The 16067-nt window shown below is 51.2% G+C and overlaps 1 protein-coding gene across 3 annotated transcripts in view; it reads left to right on the forward strand.

Moving 5' to 3' along the window:
* Nucleotides 1–14216, forward strand: part of STK10 (serine/threonine kinase 10) — a 52559-nt gene extending 38343 nt beyond the window's left edge. For 2 of the 3 annotated variants that reach the window (XM_063349200.1, XM_063349201.1), the window contains 11 exons: nt 665–1207; nt 4812–4942; nt 6930–7053; nt 8305–8484; nt 8721–8813; nt 8965–9094; nt 9505–9629; nt 10163–10351; nt 10668–10793; nt 11063–11176; nt 11291–14216. In XM_063349200.1, the coding sequence (XP_063205270.1) occupies nt 665–1207; nt 4812–4942; nt 6930–7053; nt 8305–8484; nt 8721–8813; nt 8965–9094; nt 9505–9629; nt 10163–10351; nt 10668–10793; nt 11063–11176; nt 11291–11431 (1896 nt within the window). In that variant the 3' untranslated portion in view covers nt 11432–14216. Of the gene's footprint in view, nt 1–664; nt 1208–4811; nt 4943–6929; nt 7054–8304; nt 8485–8720; nt 8814–8964; nt 9095–9504; nt 9714–10162; nt 10352–10667; nt 10794–11062; nt 11177–11290 lie in introns of those variants that run through there. The other variant, XR_010072932.1, reaches the window with a different exon arrangement.
* The last annotated feature ends 1851 nt before the right edge of the window (nt 14217–16067 follow it).

A 16067-nucleotide genomic window follows, 5' to 3' on the forward strand; every position in this document is an offset into this window, starting at 1 on the left:
CAGGTGGACGAGGAAGCGGTTGCTTGGCCAGGGAGGGGCTGTTTTTCCATGGCTGCCAAGGGCATGGAGAAACAATGATGCTGGGAGGTGGCCCAGCTGCCTGCTTGCAGGAGGGACCTGCAAAAAGTGTTTTTTTAAAAAAAAATAAAAATAAAAAAAATAGTCCCTGGCACAGGCTGGAGAAGCTGGAATGGAAGCAATGCCAGCGGCACGTGGTGCAGCAGTGAGGCACCACCAGCCCTAGGAGGGAGCTGGGCAGACCTGCCCCTGAGCCGGGCTCTTGGAAGGGAACAACACAGTGGCGTTGGGGGACATGCCTCAACCTCCGTCATCTATAGCAAAGGACAGTGATTAATCCGTGGTGGATTTAGCCACAGGAAAAGGTGTTCAATTTGCAAACTCCTAGGCTGCCTCTCAAGAATTTGCAGGCTCTGGAGCTTCCCCACTGGGCTGTTTCCTTCCAGCCAGCGTCCATAGCCCTTGGGACCACAAACCTGGAGAAAGATAAAGCATCCCGGGGCGGATATCCTGAAAGGGAAGATTTCCTCCCAATAACTCTTTAGCTATGGGTGACTTTGCTCTGAAGTGTGGGGGTTTGCAGCTCTTGCAGTTGTGTTAAAGTGGTGATGCAAAATCCAACACTTTCCCTTCGCTGTCTTTCCAGCCCCCCGGTAAGCACAAGCGGGACCCCTCTGAGGCGAGTCAGCTGAGTTTTGATGGAGAGAAGCCTCCGGACTCTTCCTTGCCCAAGGTGGTGAATGGGCCTGTGGAGACTGGCAAGGAGACTGTAGATGGACAAAGCAATAAAGTCTCAGATGAAGGGATAAGCAGTGACAAGGACAAACTGGAGAGTAACCACTCCCCAAAAACCCTTGTCAGCTCTGCCACCTCGGCCACCCAGGGCAAGCCAGACATCATCTCACAGCCCGGACGGCTGGGTAATTCAACGGAGGGGGACAAGCAGCCTGGGCCAGGCAGCAAGGAGCGGAAGAGCATCGTGGAGCGACCGGAGAGCAGCCACCTGGAGAACTTCACGGAGGAGAAGCTTGCCAATGGGAGCTTCGATCCCCCAGCACCGTTCCCCGGCAACCGGTCCAAAGGGGATTCAGATTCTGGCAGCACTTCAGCCTCCGAAAGCATGGACCTCACCACGTCCCTGTCTGCCGACCTGTCCCTCAACAGAGAGAGTGGCTCCATCTCCCTGAAGGTGAGGCAGAGGGTGTGGAGAAGGAAGGGCAGCAAACCCCTGTTAAAAAGTGCTGAGGTGTTTTTTTCCCCTTTTTAGCCAAGTCCCTGAAATTCACATCCTTTCCTTGAGAGTCTGTGCACGTGCACGCTTCAGCCATAGCCCCGTAAACGCCTTCCTGAGAAAGCAGCGTGCTGTACTCTGGATGGGGTTGATCTTTGAGTACAGGAGGAGGAAGTGAGTTTCCCCTTGTCTGCCACATGCCTGGAGATGGGGAATGGATATAGTAGGAGAGGACAGAGGCTGGATGAAGACAGAGGGTCCAGGAATCTTGCTTTTAATCCCTGAGCATGATACTAAAGACCACTCAGGTGCCACCCCAGTACAGAGTGCTGTTTGAAATGGCCAGAAAGGCTCACAGGTTGCTTGCGCTGTGAGCGTCCAGGCTTGGAGCTCTGCAAATAAACACAGGGCCAGCAAGGAGGGTGGAAGCCCATTTCCAAGCAAAACCTTTGATGGTTTGTTTTCCCTGTCTACGGGACACCCTGCACATGGTGCTGGGTGAAGCTGCGCCATGGGAACATGGCACATCCTCAAAGGGAGGAGAAGCTCTCAGTGGAGCTGCTGAAGGTACATGTGTCCTCTGCTGTCCCAGGCCACTGAAATCTAATGGAGGTTTGATGTTTGTAGCTAGTTGGGGTCCCTGAGAAGTGGGAAGTAAGTGTAACACTCACCTGACTTGTGCAGTCCACAGAGCAAGGACAAGTATGAAACCCAAAATGTGATTTCCTAAACCTTATACCTTGTTCATCACTCCGCTGCTCTTTCCTAGAAGACCTAGCTCAAGAAGAAAGCTTATTTGGGCTGGTGCCTCTCTCAGTTTTTCCAACCTGCCATACATCTGGCCTGGTTTGTATCAGCAGTGACTTCCATGAAGACCTCCCAGGCTTCTTGGCTTTTGCTAAGGCTTTCTGGAGGTTGGGAATGCTCGTGAGCCAAAGCTGGCCAGGTCAGCACGGCTTAGAGGAAGAGGCAAAATTACTGGAATGGTATTTGCTGAGCTTCAGAAGAATAAATGTGTGTGACTTGAGGGGGAAGAGGGATGTGTTGCACAAGATCTTTATCCAATTGCCTGCATGAGCGATAGCTTCCCGGCACAGAAACGTGCCCGAAAACCATTCTCGGCAAAACTTTCCTTCCCTCCCATCTCCTGCTGTGAGCACAAGAGCCAGCACCTCCTGCAGGAGCTCGCAATCAATGTGGATCCCTAATGAGGGAAGTGTGATGCTCTTGCATAGTAATTCACCCCTCCTCACTGCCTTTCCCATGACACCTGGTCTCCTTGAGGCCAGCCAAAGATAAATACGATGCCACGTGTGTAATTGCTCTCCCCAGTTGGTCCCCTAGAAGGGAAGAGGAGCTTTTTGGGGCTTACAAGGAGTAAGTCTTAAAGAGATGGTTGTGTTAGATCACGGTTTGAATTGCCCCAGCCAGAGGCAACGCTCAGAACAAACTAAATGGCGTTTCTCCAAGCAAGCTGTTCAAGCAGAGCTCTTCTCCAGGGACGATGCTGCTGGAGGGCCCTGGGAAAGATGCTCTCTGACACCTCTGCTTTGCACAAGGAGTTGCTCCTCACCCAGGCTCCTTGCCCGGCCTTAGCTTCACGGGGTTAAACTCCCCTGTTCCGTTCCTGGTGCTGCTGGATGGCACAGGGTGCCAGGCAGGTTTGCAGCAAGAGAAGGGGCAGCAAAGTGTTAAACCGTTTCTGGTTGTAAACATTAACTATTACATGCTTTTTATCACAGGCTAAACTGCAAAGTTAAGGTGACTCTTTTATTACCAGACTCTTTTTCCAGTTGCTTATAGTTTAGTCCAAAAAAAAAAAAAAGTTTTGGCAAAAAGTATCTGGGTCTTACTGTCTTTTTTTTTAGAAAGGTTAGGGATAAGAAATCTACAGGTGAGTTTAGGAGGCTGCAGCTGGCAGAGAAAGGAGTCAGAAATAGGCAGAAGGAGATGGATAGGGTTTTGAAAAGGTAAACCAAACTTTCTCAGATACAAGTGTTTCTGGAGGCAACTCCTCCTTTTTAGTATCTAGCTTGAATTTCTGAAGTCTGACCTGCGTGAGTCCTGGGCGTTCACGGCTTTGGCTGAAACCCTTGGGAGCTTGAGGAGGCACGCGGGGATGTGCGCTGTGAAGTGTGCTCGGAGGGGGGGACTCAAAGTCAGTATCCTATATGACTACGGTTTCTCAGACTGTTCTCTGGAGAGCAACTTACTTCACAGGAATGTTTGAAAACACATTGACTTATGTTCAGGAGCGAATGCTGGCCTGCTACCGAGGGATAACAGAAAAGACCAGGAGAGAATTAATAGCTGTGGTTTTGAGTAGCTCCATGAATAAGGCGGAGAGCTGCTCCTTCAGCAGTGGGGGAAGAGCCCGGGGACAACTCGGGGACCAGCCGCCAGCCTGGCTGCAGCAGCTCCGGGTCACTGGGCTCAGGCAGTGAGTCACGGTGTTAACGGGCACTGCAGGGGGCTCAGGCAGCTGAACGTTGGCATTTTCTCAGTTTGAAAACTCAGGAGTTCTAGCCAGCTGTTTTAATTCAGTTTGGTGCTGTAAGAGCTTCCGTGATCTGAGCTGGTCTTATGCAAACCATTACTATAGTGGTACGTTTTTACACAGTGGGCAAGTTGTGTGCCTTCAGAATTTCTCCAGCTCCTCCATTGCAGCAAGCTCTCTGGAGGTTTGCTTTGGGCCTCGCGGGTTCACGTGAAGCTCTTCTGCCATCCTCCGTATCTGTAACGCTCATCACATAAAGTAAGAAGACTTCAGGGACTTTGCTCATTCCACCACTGTGTTTTCCCCGTAGGGCTGCATGACTCAAGTCTTTCATATTGGTTTTGGTTTTTTTTGGTCAAAGAAACTGATTCCCTGGACACAGTCCTTCAGCCAGGCTGGGATGTGGACCCTGCAGAGGGATGATGTGGACCCGCTGTGGCTCTGCTGGGAGAGGGTGCAGTGCTCCTGGCACTTGTCCCTACCTATGCTAATGAAAGTGAGCCTGGGCTGTGCTTTCTGGAGGTTGCTGTAAGGGGCTCGGAGCTGGTTGTGATTAGTGGAGTATTGTAATGAGGGACAGGAGCACTGAGCCTTTGGTCAGGGCTGGCTTGTTTCCCCACAGCTCCATCTGCAATCACAGCCTGATGCGGGGGTCCTGCCTGCCTCACACCTGCAGGGGTGTGGGGGTACCTGCGGGACAGATGGGCCAGCAGCCTTAAGAGGAACCATCGCAAGCTTCGCGTTGTGTGGATTCCTCAGCACTGCAATGCAGGGGGGTCCCAGCATCCCCCATCAGGCTCTGATTTAGTTGGAAGCATGGAGGAAAGGTCCCCAGGGGTGGTGGGTTGTCTCTTCTCCAGGTCATGTTTCTGCAGGATGGAAATCACGCTGTACTGTGGTGTAGTAGCAAAGGCTTCATGGTTTGAATGGTTCAGTGTCGTTTCCTTGCTTATGTTCTTCATTAACGGCATCGAAATTGCTTTGAGGCTTCCAGCTGTAGCACCCCGTGCAACAAGCCGGGAAGGTGCTTCACGGCCTCCTCCTTTCCTTCCCTGCCAAACTCAGGATTCCCGGATGCACAAGAAGACGCTGAAACGCACCCGCAAGTTTGTGGTGGATGGAGTAGAGGTGAGCGTCACCACCTCGAAGATCATCAGCGAGGATGAGAAGAAGGACGAAGAGATGAGATTTCTCAGGCAAGTGGATCACTGGGAGGGAGGGAGGGCAAGGCGCCGAGCTGGGGCAGGGTTTTCTTCTCCGCAAGCAAAGCCAGGAGCAACCTAAAGTCCTCCCATTTTCTGTCTTTGTCCCACTTGGACAGGACAACTGTCCAGTGTGGACATCACTTTTTTCAGCCTTTCCTCGGAGGGCTCGCTGTACTGTGTAAGCTGAGTCCAGTTTGCAAGGGAACAAGGGATGCATCTCGGGGATAAGATGCAGCCAAGGCTGTGAGGAGGGAAGCTTGTGCTGTGGCTGTCTGCCCTCTGGGGATGACTGCATGTGCGTCTCCAGGGCTGTGGATGCCCTGGCTCAACCAAAACAAGCACAGAAATCTTCTCAAGATGCTTCTCTTCCTTTTTTTCTCATATCTCCTCAGATTTCATTAACAGAAAGGCCACGGGAGTCGTAAACTCCTTGAGCGTCACTTAATATTCATGGGTGTATCCTCCCTGCTTAAGCCTTTATGACTCCTTTACAGATCCTACAGCTTTCAAACCTCCATGACCCTTTCTCAGGGAGAGAAACTGCTGTTTCTAGCTTCATTACAAGCAGTAGCAGCACTGAAATGAAAAGGCCTTTAAAATAATGAAAATACTAATTGTTTTGCTTGATGCCCTATTCTAGGCTCCCTTGTGCTGCTCTGAGGGACTCCCTGAGAATATAATGTCCCAAGTACTCTGTGTCCCTGCAGCAGCCCTATTTCTAGGCCCCTAATATCAGATATATGCAGAAGCTCATTAGCTACTAATTTTTGTGTGCGAAATGCATATAACCCCAATAAAATACAGGGGGCATGTGTACTAGTGTACTGGGAATTTGCAGCCACAGCTGCTTTCTCCTGGTCCACTCAAGTGTGGTAGCATCCCTGAAAAGAGGCTCCTTTTTAATTTTTAAATAGTGCCTGCTCCATCTTGGAGATGGGGGAAGGGACAGAGAGGATGGGGTTAGAAAGCATTGAGTCCCTGAACGCCTTTTGGGAGAAGCGGTTATTCCCTTGGGACTAGCTAGCGGGCGCAATCAGCTCTCCTGGCGTCTTGATTTGCACTTAAGGGGCTTGTTTCTGGCGTTTTGGAGCACCCCAGGGTATTGATCTGAAGGGTATAGCTTAGCAGAGAGCACAACATATTGAGCCAGTTGGTTTAATGGGGCTTGAGTTTGTTTTGAAAGAAGAAATCGTTCCAAAGTGTTTTTCCCAAGGAGGGTCCCCAGGGAGGGTGGTACTCGATGTTTAAGGCTAATGCACAGCAGCGGAGGTCACGGCAGGGATGCTGCACGGGGAAACGGCTGCTGCCGGTCCTTTTGCCTGGTACATCAGTGATTTCCAGCTCGATCGGGCACAAACATGGCAAACGGACTCAAACGCAACTGTCTGAGCAGAGGCTCCCTTTTACTGGATGTGAAGCAGTTTGAGGGGAGTGATGCAATGTCGTGATAGATAGGTCAGAATTTGGGAAAACAGCCCTTTCTGCCACCCGGGCGTGAGCAAGAAGGGATGCAGAGCGCAGGCGTCAGGCCAGAACAGCATCAGCTCTGCCTGAGCTGTGTTTTGAAGACCAGCGTGCACTGACCCAGGTATCAGAACGGGTATTTTGGGCGCTGGCTGGGAGAGCGTTGCCTGCAGCATCACCTTAGGAGCTTCCACAGGGCTTGTTTGAGAAGCTGTGAATGCTAACAGGCCTTACCTGAGAAAACTGACGGTTTGCCAGCAGATAATGTAATTAGCATCCTGCTTCCTCGCAGTGCGCTGGTGTGTCAGAGCCGAGAGCACATCAGTCAGTTGGCATTCACCTCCTGCCTGTGCTCGGAGCAAGCGGCAGCATGCTGTGGGATGGCCGTGCGGCTTGCTTTCCCCGCTGAAGCGCTCTGGTTATCGATTCTGCCATCTCTGCTCAAGCACGGGGCTCTGAACTTGTCTGACTCTGTATTTCTCTCTCTCTCCCCCTCCGTTTTAACCCTCCGCAGGCGCCAGGAGCTGCGGGAGCTGCGTCTCCTTCAGAAGGAGGAGCACCGCAACCAGGCCCAGCTCAACAGCAAGCACCAGCTGCAGCTGGAGCAGATGCTCCGGCGCTTCGAGCAAGAAATGACAGTACGTGGGCAGGGAAGGGGAAGCTCCTGGGTCTGGGCTGGCTTGACTTCTCCTCTGCGGGTGCCCTGCAAACCCTCTGCGATGCTCGCTGGGTTGCAGCAGTCCTGGGGCATCGTGTCTGGAGGAAAAAGGGCAGCCAAGAAACCCCTTTGGGATTCGAGGGATGGGATGCCTTTGTGGAGCAGAGAGGCTTTTGTGGGCATTAAGCACATGGAGCCTGCAGCTTGGGAAGCGCGGGCTGCCATTGCCCGGCAGGGTGTATCAGGGGAAGGGTTGTTCTGGACTTTCCCTCTTTAGTGATCTTTTCTTGTATGCCTGTTCACAGCTACGATGGGAAACAGTTTATAGTGCTCCTGTATTTCACAGAAACCCCCCTTTAAATAAGAAGGCAGTGTGGCTGGAATCTGAGAGCAGGAAACCCGGCAAGCCTTTGAGTGTAAACTGAGTAAAGATAAACTGGACTTATATATACTTAATCTCTCCACGGGCAGCTTACGTTGAAGTAAAATAATTTTGTAGATAAGTCCCTTTAAAGTTTCCATGGGCCATCTTTTAAACATGCCTTTAGTAATTCACCTAGCGCGTGCGTCTGGTAACCCCATCCCCTCGCGGCAGGCTGGGAGCCATCACTCATTCCTCTGTTCTGTTACACTTCTAAAGTCTTGACACACCGCGTCTGTGAATTCCCACCTCAGCAAGTCACTTCTCATTTGCGAGATTAATTCACCGTGCAGTGCGATGTGCAAAAGCCCCAAACGTGCTTCCTTTACCCTTTCCCTGGGGCAGTTTGCAACCCGCTCCTGTTGGCACCGGCACCCGGGTGCTCCATCCCTGCTGCTCGACAAAAGGGCGCTGTCGGAGCGCAGTGCCCTCGGCTTTGGAAATCCTGGTCTGCAGAGAAAGAACTGTTATGGTTGAGCTTCGCTGCCTGCTAATATTTGCCCAGGGCCGTGGGTCCCAGTGGGATGCTGTAGATCAGGACGTAAGCAAGGAGAAAGGGTTGAAACGCATCAGTGCAAGAACAAGTTCAAAAATGCTTTGTGCTCGCGCTGGAGCTGGCTCTGCCCAGTGGGCTTCATGGGGCGTTATTTGGAAATTTCTTTCCTCTGTATTTAGTAAAGAGACTCAATTCATGCAAGCATAATCCCCCCCCCTTTTTTTCTTCCTTTTTTTTTTTTTTTAATAAAAAAAATCTTGGAAGGAAACAGCACAGAGGAGGCTGAGGTTGACCTCTGTTCCCTTCCCATACAGACAAAGAAGAAGTTCTATGACACCGAACTGGAAAACCTTGAAAGGCAGCAGAAGCAGCAGATTGAGAAGATGGAACAAGATCACTCGCTGCGCCGGCGGGAGGAGGCCAAGCGCATTCGCCTGGAGCAGGAACGGGACCATGTCAAATTCCTGGAGCAGCTGAAGCAGATGAAGAAGGAGGTAAAAACGGGGATAAGATGGAGGAAAGCTGGTTTCCTGCATCTGTTTCTTCCAGGAAATCTTTAGCATTTCTCCATAGCAGATCTCGAGAGGGAAGTTGGTGGTTTAGCAGGAAGCTCTTGGGGTTTTTTTGGTATATTTGGGTGTTCCCTGAGGTCCATCTGTACAGCGACATTAGGTGGGGCTGTTCTTGGCCTAAAGTTAGCTGCTGATAAATCTCATTTCCCTCCCCAAAGGTCAAGAATGAGGTTGAGAAGCTGCCACGGCAACAGCGCAAAGGGAACATGAAGGTGAAGATGGATGACTTTGCCCAGAAAAAACAAACCATGGTAAGGCTGAGAGAAGACTGCCACAACTCCAAGATTGGGAAGTGCATAGCAGACAGAAGCATCCTCCCTCCTTGAGGGATTGGCAAGTTTTAAAATGCCACCAGATGCTTTTCAAGTTGCAGCTCATGGTGGTACTGCTGTTTTCTTCCAGGAACAGGAGTTTTTGGCCAAGCAGAAGGAGGACCTGGAGCTAGCCATGAAGAACATAACCGCCCAGAACAAAAGAGAGATCTGCGACAAGGAACGCGAGTGCCTGAACAAAAAGCAGCAGCTCATGAGAGGTGGGTGGCAAAGGCTGAAAAGGAGGAAAGCAAATGCTGTAACAGTGGGTTTATCCAACGCTGGCGCTTCCCACGCAACAGATGCTGTGACAGAGTTGCAAGCTGGCAGGATAGGCTTTAGAAAAAACAGCCTTGCCAGATCCTGTCTAAATGTTTAACAATAATAATACTTAGCACTTTAATCTTCAAAGCGCTTAACAAATACGAACCAATTAGGCTTCATAATTGCAAGGCATGATTCTCTGATATGGTTTGCAACCAATTTATCTTGGAGAACAGGAGGTGAACGATCATCCCCTACCTCTGCTGTACGGCCGCCATGTGTAGGGATGGCTCGTGCTGGGGATGCTTCGTGTGACCAAGCTGGGGGACCAGGGTGGGTTGTCTCTTGACCCTTCTCCCTTCCCCAGACCGGGAGGCGTGCATCTGGGATCTCGAAGAGCATCAGCAGCAGGAGAAACACCAGCTCGTCAAGCAGCAGCTAAAGGACCAGTATTTCCTCCAGAGGCACGAGTTGCTACGGAAGCATGAGAAGGTGAAGAGTTAACGCCCTCCTACGCCGGTGCTGGTCGGCAAGGGTGCCTGGGTGTCCCCAGAAGGGAGGTTTCCCTTCCAGGCTGTAAGTGAGGGTGGTGGGTGGGGTAGGAGTTAAGGGATTTGGTCATTATTAGTGAAAAGAGACCAGAATAACGCTCAGATCATCCTCCTTCCTTGGGATGTATATTCTGTGCTGCGTGCATTTAATGTACGAGAAGCAGTTGTGAATTTTGGAGGCTTTTCTGGAAATCTGTTGCTGTCCGCTATGTGGGATGGTGGATTCCCAGAGCAGCAAGTGAAGACTGGCACATCTCACGGTCATTTCTGCCTCCTTCCAGCCCCCTTCTCTCTGCTTTCACAGCATGTTCAGTAGTTGCCCTCAGCTCTTGTCCCCTTGGAGATGTCTGTCACCAGACACCTCTTGTTCAGCTCCCAGATCTGCTCTCCAGCTCTTTGGTCTTTTCAGCGCTTTCTTGTTGGCCTGAGGTGTCTGTCCCTCCTCCTCTGATACCCGTCCCTTTGCTGTTGCAGGAAAGGGAGCAAATGCAGCGGTACAACCAGCGCATGTTAGAGCAGCTGAAAATTCGGCAGCAGCAGGAGAAAGCCCGGCTCCCCAAAATCCAGCGGAGCGAGGGGAAGACACGCATGGCCATGTACAAGAAGAGCCTTCACATCCACTCCAGCGGGAGCGCATCTGAGCAGCGGGAGAAGATAAAACAGGTCAGGCCCTGCAAAGGGCACCAGGGCTGAGGCTTGCCGTGGGGGTGAAGTACTTTGCCTTTTTTTGACTTTCCTTCCTTCGATTAGGCCAGCAAATATTCCCAAATTTTTAACTCGCTGCAGGGGGACAGAGGTCTTTGCTTTTGTGGTATCAGGGGTGGTTTTCAGCGCTGCTTCCGTTGTGACTAGTGTTGGGAAGCATCCTTGGGGCTTTTCTTTCTTTGCTATGTAATAGTGCAAGCTGGCTAGTCTCTTAAATGGCTTTGGAGATCAGAGCGACACTGCCTACACGGGCGCCTGCTTTTCTCTCTTCCAGTTTGCTCAGCAGGAAGAGAAGAGGCAGAAAGCAGAGCGGCTGCACCAGCAGCAGAAGCACGAGACGCAGATGAAGGACATGCTGGCCCAGTGTGAGAGCAACACGAACGAGCTCCAGCAGCTGCAGGTACCCATCCCTCATGGCTCGGCCTCTCGGCGCTGCCTCTGCGCTGCTTCTGCTCCAGCACAAGGAGCACGTTGTGAGAAGTGGCTGTGCAGGACTGTTGGTGAACTAGAACTGATGTCCCTCAGCTCTGCCTTGAGAGGGTTTTGTGGTCGCGTTTAAACACGCCCTGGAGCTCAGAGCTCTGAATGCCTTTGACCAATGCATTGACCAATCCTGTTCAGCCACAGGATTTACAGTAATGGGTGTTTTGTTTTGTGATCTGTGTTTAGAATGAAAAGTGTCACCTTTTGATTGAGCACGAAACCCAGAAGCTTAAGTCCCTGGATGAGAACCACAACCAGCACATGAAGGAGTGGCGGGACAAGCTGAGGCCACGGAAGAAGGTAGTGTCTCCCCGGCGTGAGCAGGGTGTCCTGCTTGGCTGGCTGGGGGGACAGTGTCCACAGCTACAGTACAATCTCTCAATCCCTTCTTGTGTGTGTCCCCTTCTGCTTAAGGCCCTGGAGGACGAACTGAACCAGAAGAAGCGTGAGCAGGAGATGTTCTTCAAACTGAGCGAAGAGGCAGATGGACAGATGCCAGCATCCCCAACCAAACACGCCAAGTTTGTCCCATTCAGCTCCGCAGAGAGCTCGTAACAGCCCACAGCTGGCAGGCCACCAGCTGGTACTTGCTGTGTCCTCCTGGGCTGCAGGCGGGCAACTTTGGACTTGGAAGACCCTCTTGGCAGCCTCTTCTCACAACACCACCCTCTTGTCCCCTCACTCTGTCTGGGATAAACATGTCCTCTGTCCTGCACTGGGGGACGCTGACTGGAAGTTTGGTGGCTTTTTCAGGAACTGGCCTGCTCAGCACAGCTCCAGGCTGGGAAGCCGGGTGGGACTCCTTCTGCGATCGTACTTGCACTGTTAGCTGGATGCGTCGCCTTCATGTGGGCCTGGTGCTCACCGGGCTTGTCAGCTCAGACTGAAGCAATAACCGCTCTGAACAGGAGAATCAGGTGGTGGCTCCTGCCCTCTGCACAGGGGTTATCTGCCTCTCTCTCCACTGGCTGCTTCTCTTCCTCCTCCTCTGTCAGGACTAGTCTGGGGCAGAGCAGCTTTGGCGTTGTCTTAGGCTAACTTTGGCCTTGTGGCCCCCCAACACTTGCCTTAGATTTATTTCTGTCTACTGTGGTCCATTTTTGCTCAAGGGAGAGACAGTGATTTGCATTTTTTTTGCCTTTGAGGAGAGAGGGTTGGGGTTTTTTTTCCTTCCTCTTCCTCCTTGTACAGACTGTGCAGAAAGGGGAGTGCCTGGACGTCCTTCCAAAGATGCTTCTGCTTCTTCATTTGCTGTGATTGCTGGCACCACAGTCCCTCTGGTACCTAGCTAACACTACCTTATCAGAGAATGGACTATGGCATAATTAAACTGTTCAGCTGGCTGCAGGCTTTTCTCTCTTCAAGGAGTGTATGTGTACGTGCAGAGGGGGAGGCTTGTAACGGTGCCCAGTCCTGCAGTGACACAGTGAGGTATTGGTCACAGTCGTGTGCCTTCTGGTCAGGACAAGTGAGGGGGCAGAAGGGTGTTATTGACAGAGCTCTCATGATCACACATGTGTTCGAGATTTATTTTTTTTTTTAAAAGTGCTATATATGTGTTGGTTGTGGGGGGTCAGCTAGCCTGGCCACTCTGCAGTCATGGTTATCAGCTGCAAAGCATCATTTGAAAGGAATAAAGCAGTCTCGAAACAAGGGATGGAAGGGAAGAGGAGATGCAAAGACAGGTCATGGTGGCTTGTTGCTCTAAGCATTGCTTTCTCCGCTGATGTCTCATCTCCTTATGATGTGCCACAGTGTCTTGGATGATTCTCCTGGCTCCCAGCTTGGAGTCACGCTGCAGAGCAGCAGAGCAGTGGCAGGTCCAGCCCTCTGTCTTTTCTGCTCCGTGGCAGAAAATGTGTCTCGGTCAGGTTCCCTTCCTCCGTCGGCACAAGGCAGTGCTGGGCTGAGCTGCTGGGAAGGACCCCGAGCACAGACCCGGGTGGGGGGACGGAGGCCTCACTGGGCAGTATCACCGTCTTCACACAACCAAAAGGTGTAAGGTAGCACTTAAGTTTTTCTCTCTGTTGATCTCTGGACGAGACTGTTTGGTTTAGGCCTGCCTCCCTAGCAAGAAAAAGATGTCTGTGCTTATAAAAAAAGTTGTTATTTTAAAGTCTCATGTGTTGATTTAGAGACATACTGGCATTTCAGGAAAAGGCGGTATGTGATGTGCTACTTCTGGGTACCTAGGTGAAGGAGCCAGCCCCCAGGCCTTTAACACCTCTTTTATCTGAGGAGTGCATTTACATTTATTACCCATTTAGAGTTCATAATACATATTTATAAGCTTCCTGCAAGCTAGCAAGACTACATCTACATGGGCCGTTCTCCTGAATCCGCTCCACTGATGTCTTTATTAGTGAGTATAGCCTAGGTGGAGGATCTTAAGGGCTGGCACCCTTTGCAAGCGGATTGCACAGCAGTTGTTCAGTAACGAGGCTGTCCTCCTAGGAAGACCACCTGTCCCATCTCCAAAAGCGTTGATTGTGCCTTTCAGATACGCTAGCACCAGGTTGGGAGCCGATGTGAAAAGAATGAATGCAGGGGGTTGGTTGGTCCTGAGCAATGTGCTGGCTTGAGCCTTTTAATTGCATTAGAAACGCGTGCTGGTGGCCCCAGCGGTTCTGGCCCTGGTCTCCCTGGGGTCAGGCTGGACGTATTCTGCGAGATGGCTGTTGTCACAGAAATCAGTATCCAGTGCCTGTCCTTCATGTGTTACATGTGACTTGCAGAAGGATGTCCTGCAGGATACTGTTCATAACGCATCTCTTCCAGCTGAAGGGCATTGCAGCCTCTCACTGCCTTCTTCACCAGCCCAGGGCGCGCCAGCTCTCTCTGGATATTGTGCAGCCATGAGGAAGGAGGTTATTTCTGGGGGCTTTTAAAGAGCTGATGTGATGCCCTTCCAGTAAATCGGTTGTCCCTTTCTCCAGTCCAGCTTATTTGCAGCCTGGAGCTAGCAACGCAGTTTTGCTTTTGCTAACGGAGAGCGGGAGTGGTTTTGTCCCCTGCCCTTTCCCTGTTCTCTGTTCCTTCTCTGGGTGTGCTGGGGCTCTAGTACCACGTGCCTCTCCTAGAAGGGGGCAGGGGAGCGCATCTTCTGATTGTCATGTTTACAGGGTGGTTATATTCCCCCCCACACTTTCAAAAGAGGATGTTCTTCTTGTTTCCTGTTCAGAAGGAACCATGAATAAACCCAGCTTGGTTTTGAGGGGGGGATGGTATGCCAATTTTTAAAATGTGGCTTTGAATAAAAAGGGGTTTTTTAAAATATTTTGTAAAGCGTCTTCAGTGGGGCCACCACTATGATGTGAAGACCCTTCTAATAAAGTAACAGACTGAGAAACCTGGGCATGTGTCTGATTTCCTGCATGATCACCGGCTGCGGCCTCAGACCAGCTTTGCTCCTAGTCTGGGGTCTGCTGACTTACAGAAGCCTCCAGAGCCAGTTCTGAGGTGGGAACCTTGCAAGGCTGAACTTCCAGTTCTTTAAAATCGAGCTAGTTGCATCAGAAACACTTCTGCTGCAGCTCTGTGGCAATAACATCTTTGCTACGAAGTTGAAACTCTGGTAGACCTTAAGTGAAGCAGGAGTCCCCTCGAAGGCTTGGCTGTGTGTTAAAATAGTGCTCGGCTGACCCTGCTTGGTGAAGAGGGAGTATTGCATCCTCTCATCTGAAGAGTGCAAACCACTTATGCATGGCTCTTTCTTCCTCTTTAATTAGCTTGCCTGGCTTTCTTTGGTGTGACAAGGAGGTCCTAGGGATGCCCCCCTGTCTCTTCCCACCCTGTCCTCGGCTGAGGAGCTCTTGGATCCTGAGGATGTGTTATGGGGCCAAGATACAAATCACCTCTTGCCCTGTCAGTGCAGGGGGCGACCTCTGCTTGCTCCCTCGGGTTGCTCAGGAAAGCTCCCACCACCTCTGTAATCAACCCCAGGGCCCGTATGGTATTTGTTTTCTGTTTAGAGAGTTTTACCTGCTGGTTTAGTTATGATTTCTTTCATCCAGATGCCCTACACCAAGCAAGGACCCACGGTGTGCAAGGGCAGCTTTGACATGAGCCCATGGAGCTGGTGTGGTTTTGCCCTCATGTTTTGGAAGGTTGCTTCAGAGACTGCCAACTTCTACCTTGGGTTTCATGCTGGAAATGACCTTGCCACCCTCGTTAGGTAATATTGCAGGCTGTGAATTCAGAGAGGGAGAGCGAGTTCGTACTGCAAGTTGTTGCTGGTGGGCTTTTAAACAGGCAGCACTGTGGTGAGAGAAGGACAAGAGCAAAGCATGAGGGTGTCCATCTCCTTGCTCCATTAGATAGTAAGAAATGAAGTAGCCGAGGACACGTAATTAGCAATCATCTCCTTCGTTTATATGTACCAGGACTGTGCTGTCTCCTGGGACATACTGGTCAAAAATGGCCTCACTCAATGTATTCCAGTGAAGCAGAGGATCCCATGGGAGTATTTAACTTTGTCTGCATGTCCTTGGCAGTGCCTGAGGGAGGCTTCAACTGTGAGGATACTTACATTTATAAATACATGTTGAAAGTATTGCGTATTCCAGAGATAACTGTTAACTACTGTTCTGCCCTGGTGCAATGTTGAAAACGGAGCAAAAGTAAAAATCTTTCTTAATTTTTAAAAATAGAGATGACATCCCTGAAAAGCTACTGGTGCTGCAGCAGCTGTCGCGTTCTCAGCTCCCCTCATTACCTCCCCTGCGCTTTGTGTCCTGCCTCGTCGGGGCTCCAAGCCCCTCCGAGCTGCCCGAAGGCCTTTTTGCAGCCTTCCTGCTATGATGGGGATGATGAAACTCTCTGGGGTAAGAAAAAGCAGGACAGGCAGGGAGAGTGACGGAGCTGGGGCTTGTGCCGAACTGCATTTCTCCTGTAGCTGCATCTGCCCTCCCTCCCTCGCTGCAGGAGGGCAGCTGGAGGCGAGCACTGCCACAGGGCACGTCCTTCAAAAGTCATCTGCATCCTGTTAAGACAAATGCTGTTGCATGTTCTCCTGCTGCACTGGACACTGGTTTAATTTTCCAAATGCCAAACTACCCAGGGCTCGAGCAAGCCAAGCCTCTCCAGAGGCTGGTGGCTCTGCCTCGCTGATGGGGCTTGTTGTTGCCCCTCTCCTGGGTGGGATGGGGCTGGGTGACAGGGACATGCTGCCCCAGCACCCCACTTGCCCTCA

Source organism: Chroicocephalus ridibundus, chromosome 11, assembly GCF_963924245.1.
Source record: "Chroicocephalus ridibundus chromosome 11, bChrRid1.1, whole genome shotgun sequence".
In the NCBI taxonomy this organism is placed as follows: domain Eukaryota; kingdom Metazoa; phylum Chordata; class Aves; order Charadriiformes; family Laridae; genus Chroicocephalus; species Chroicocephalus ridibundus.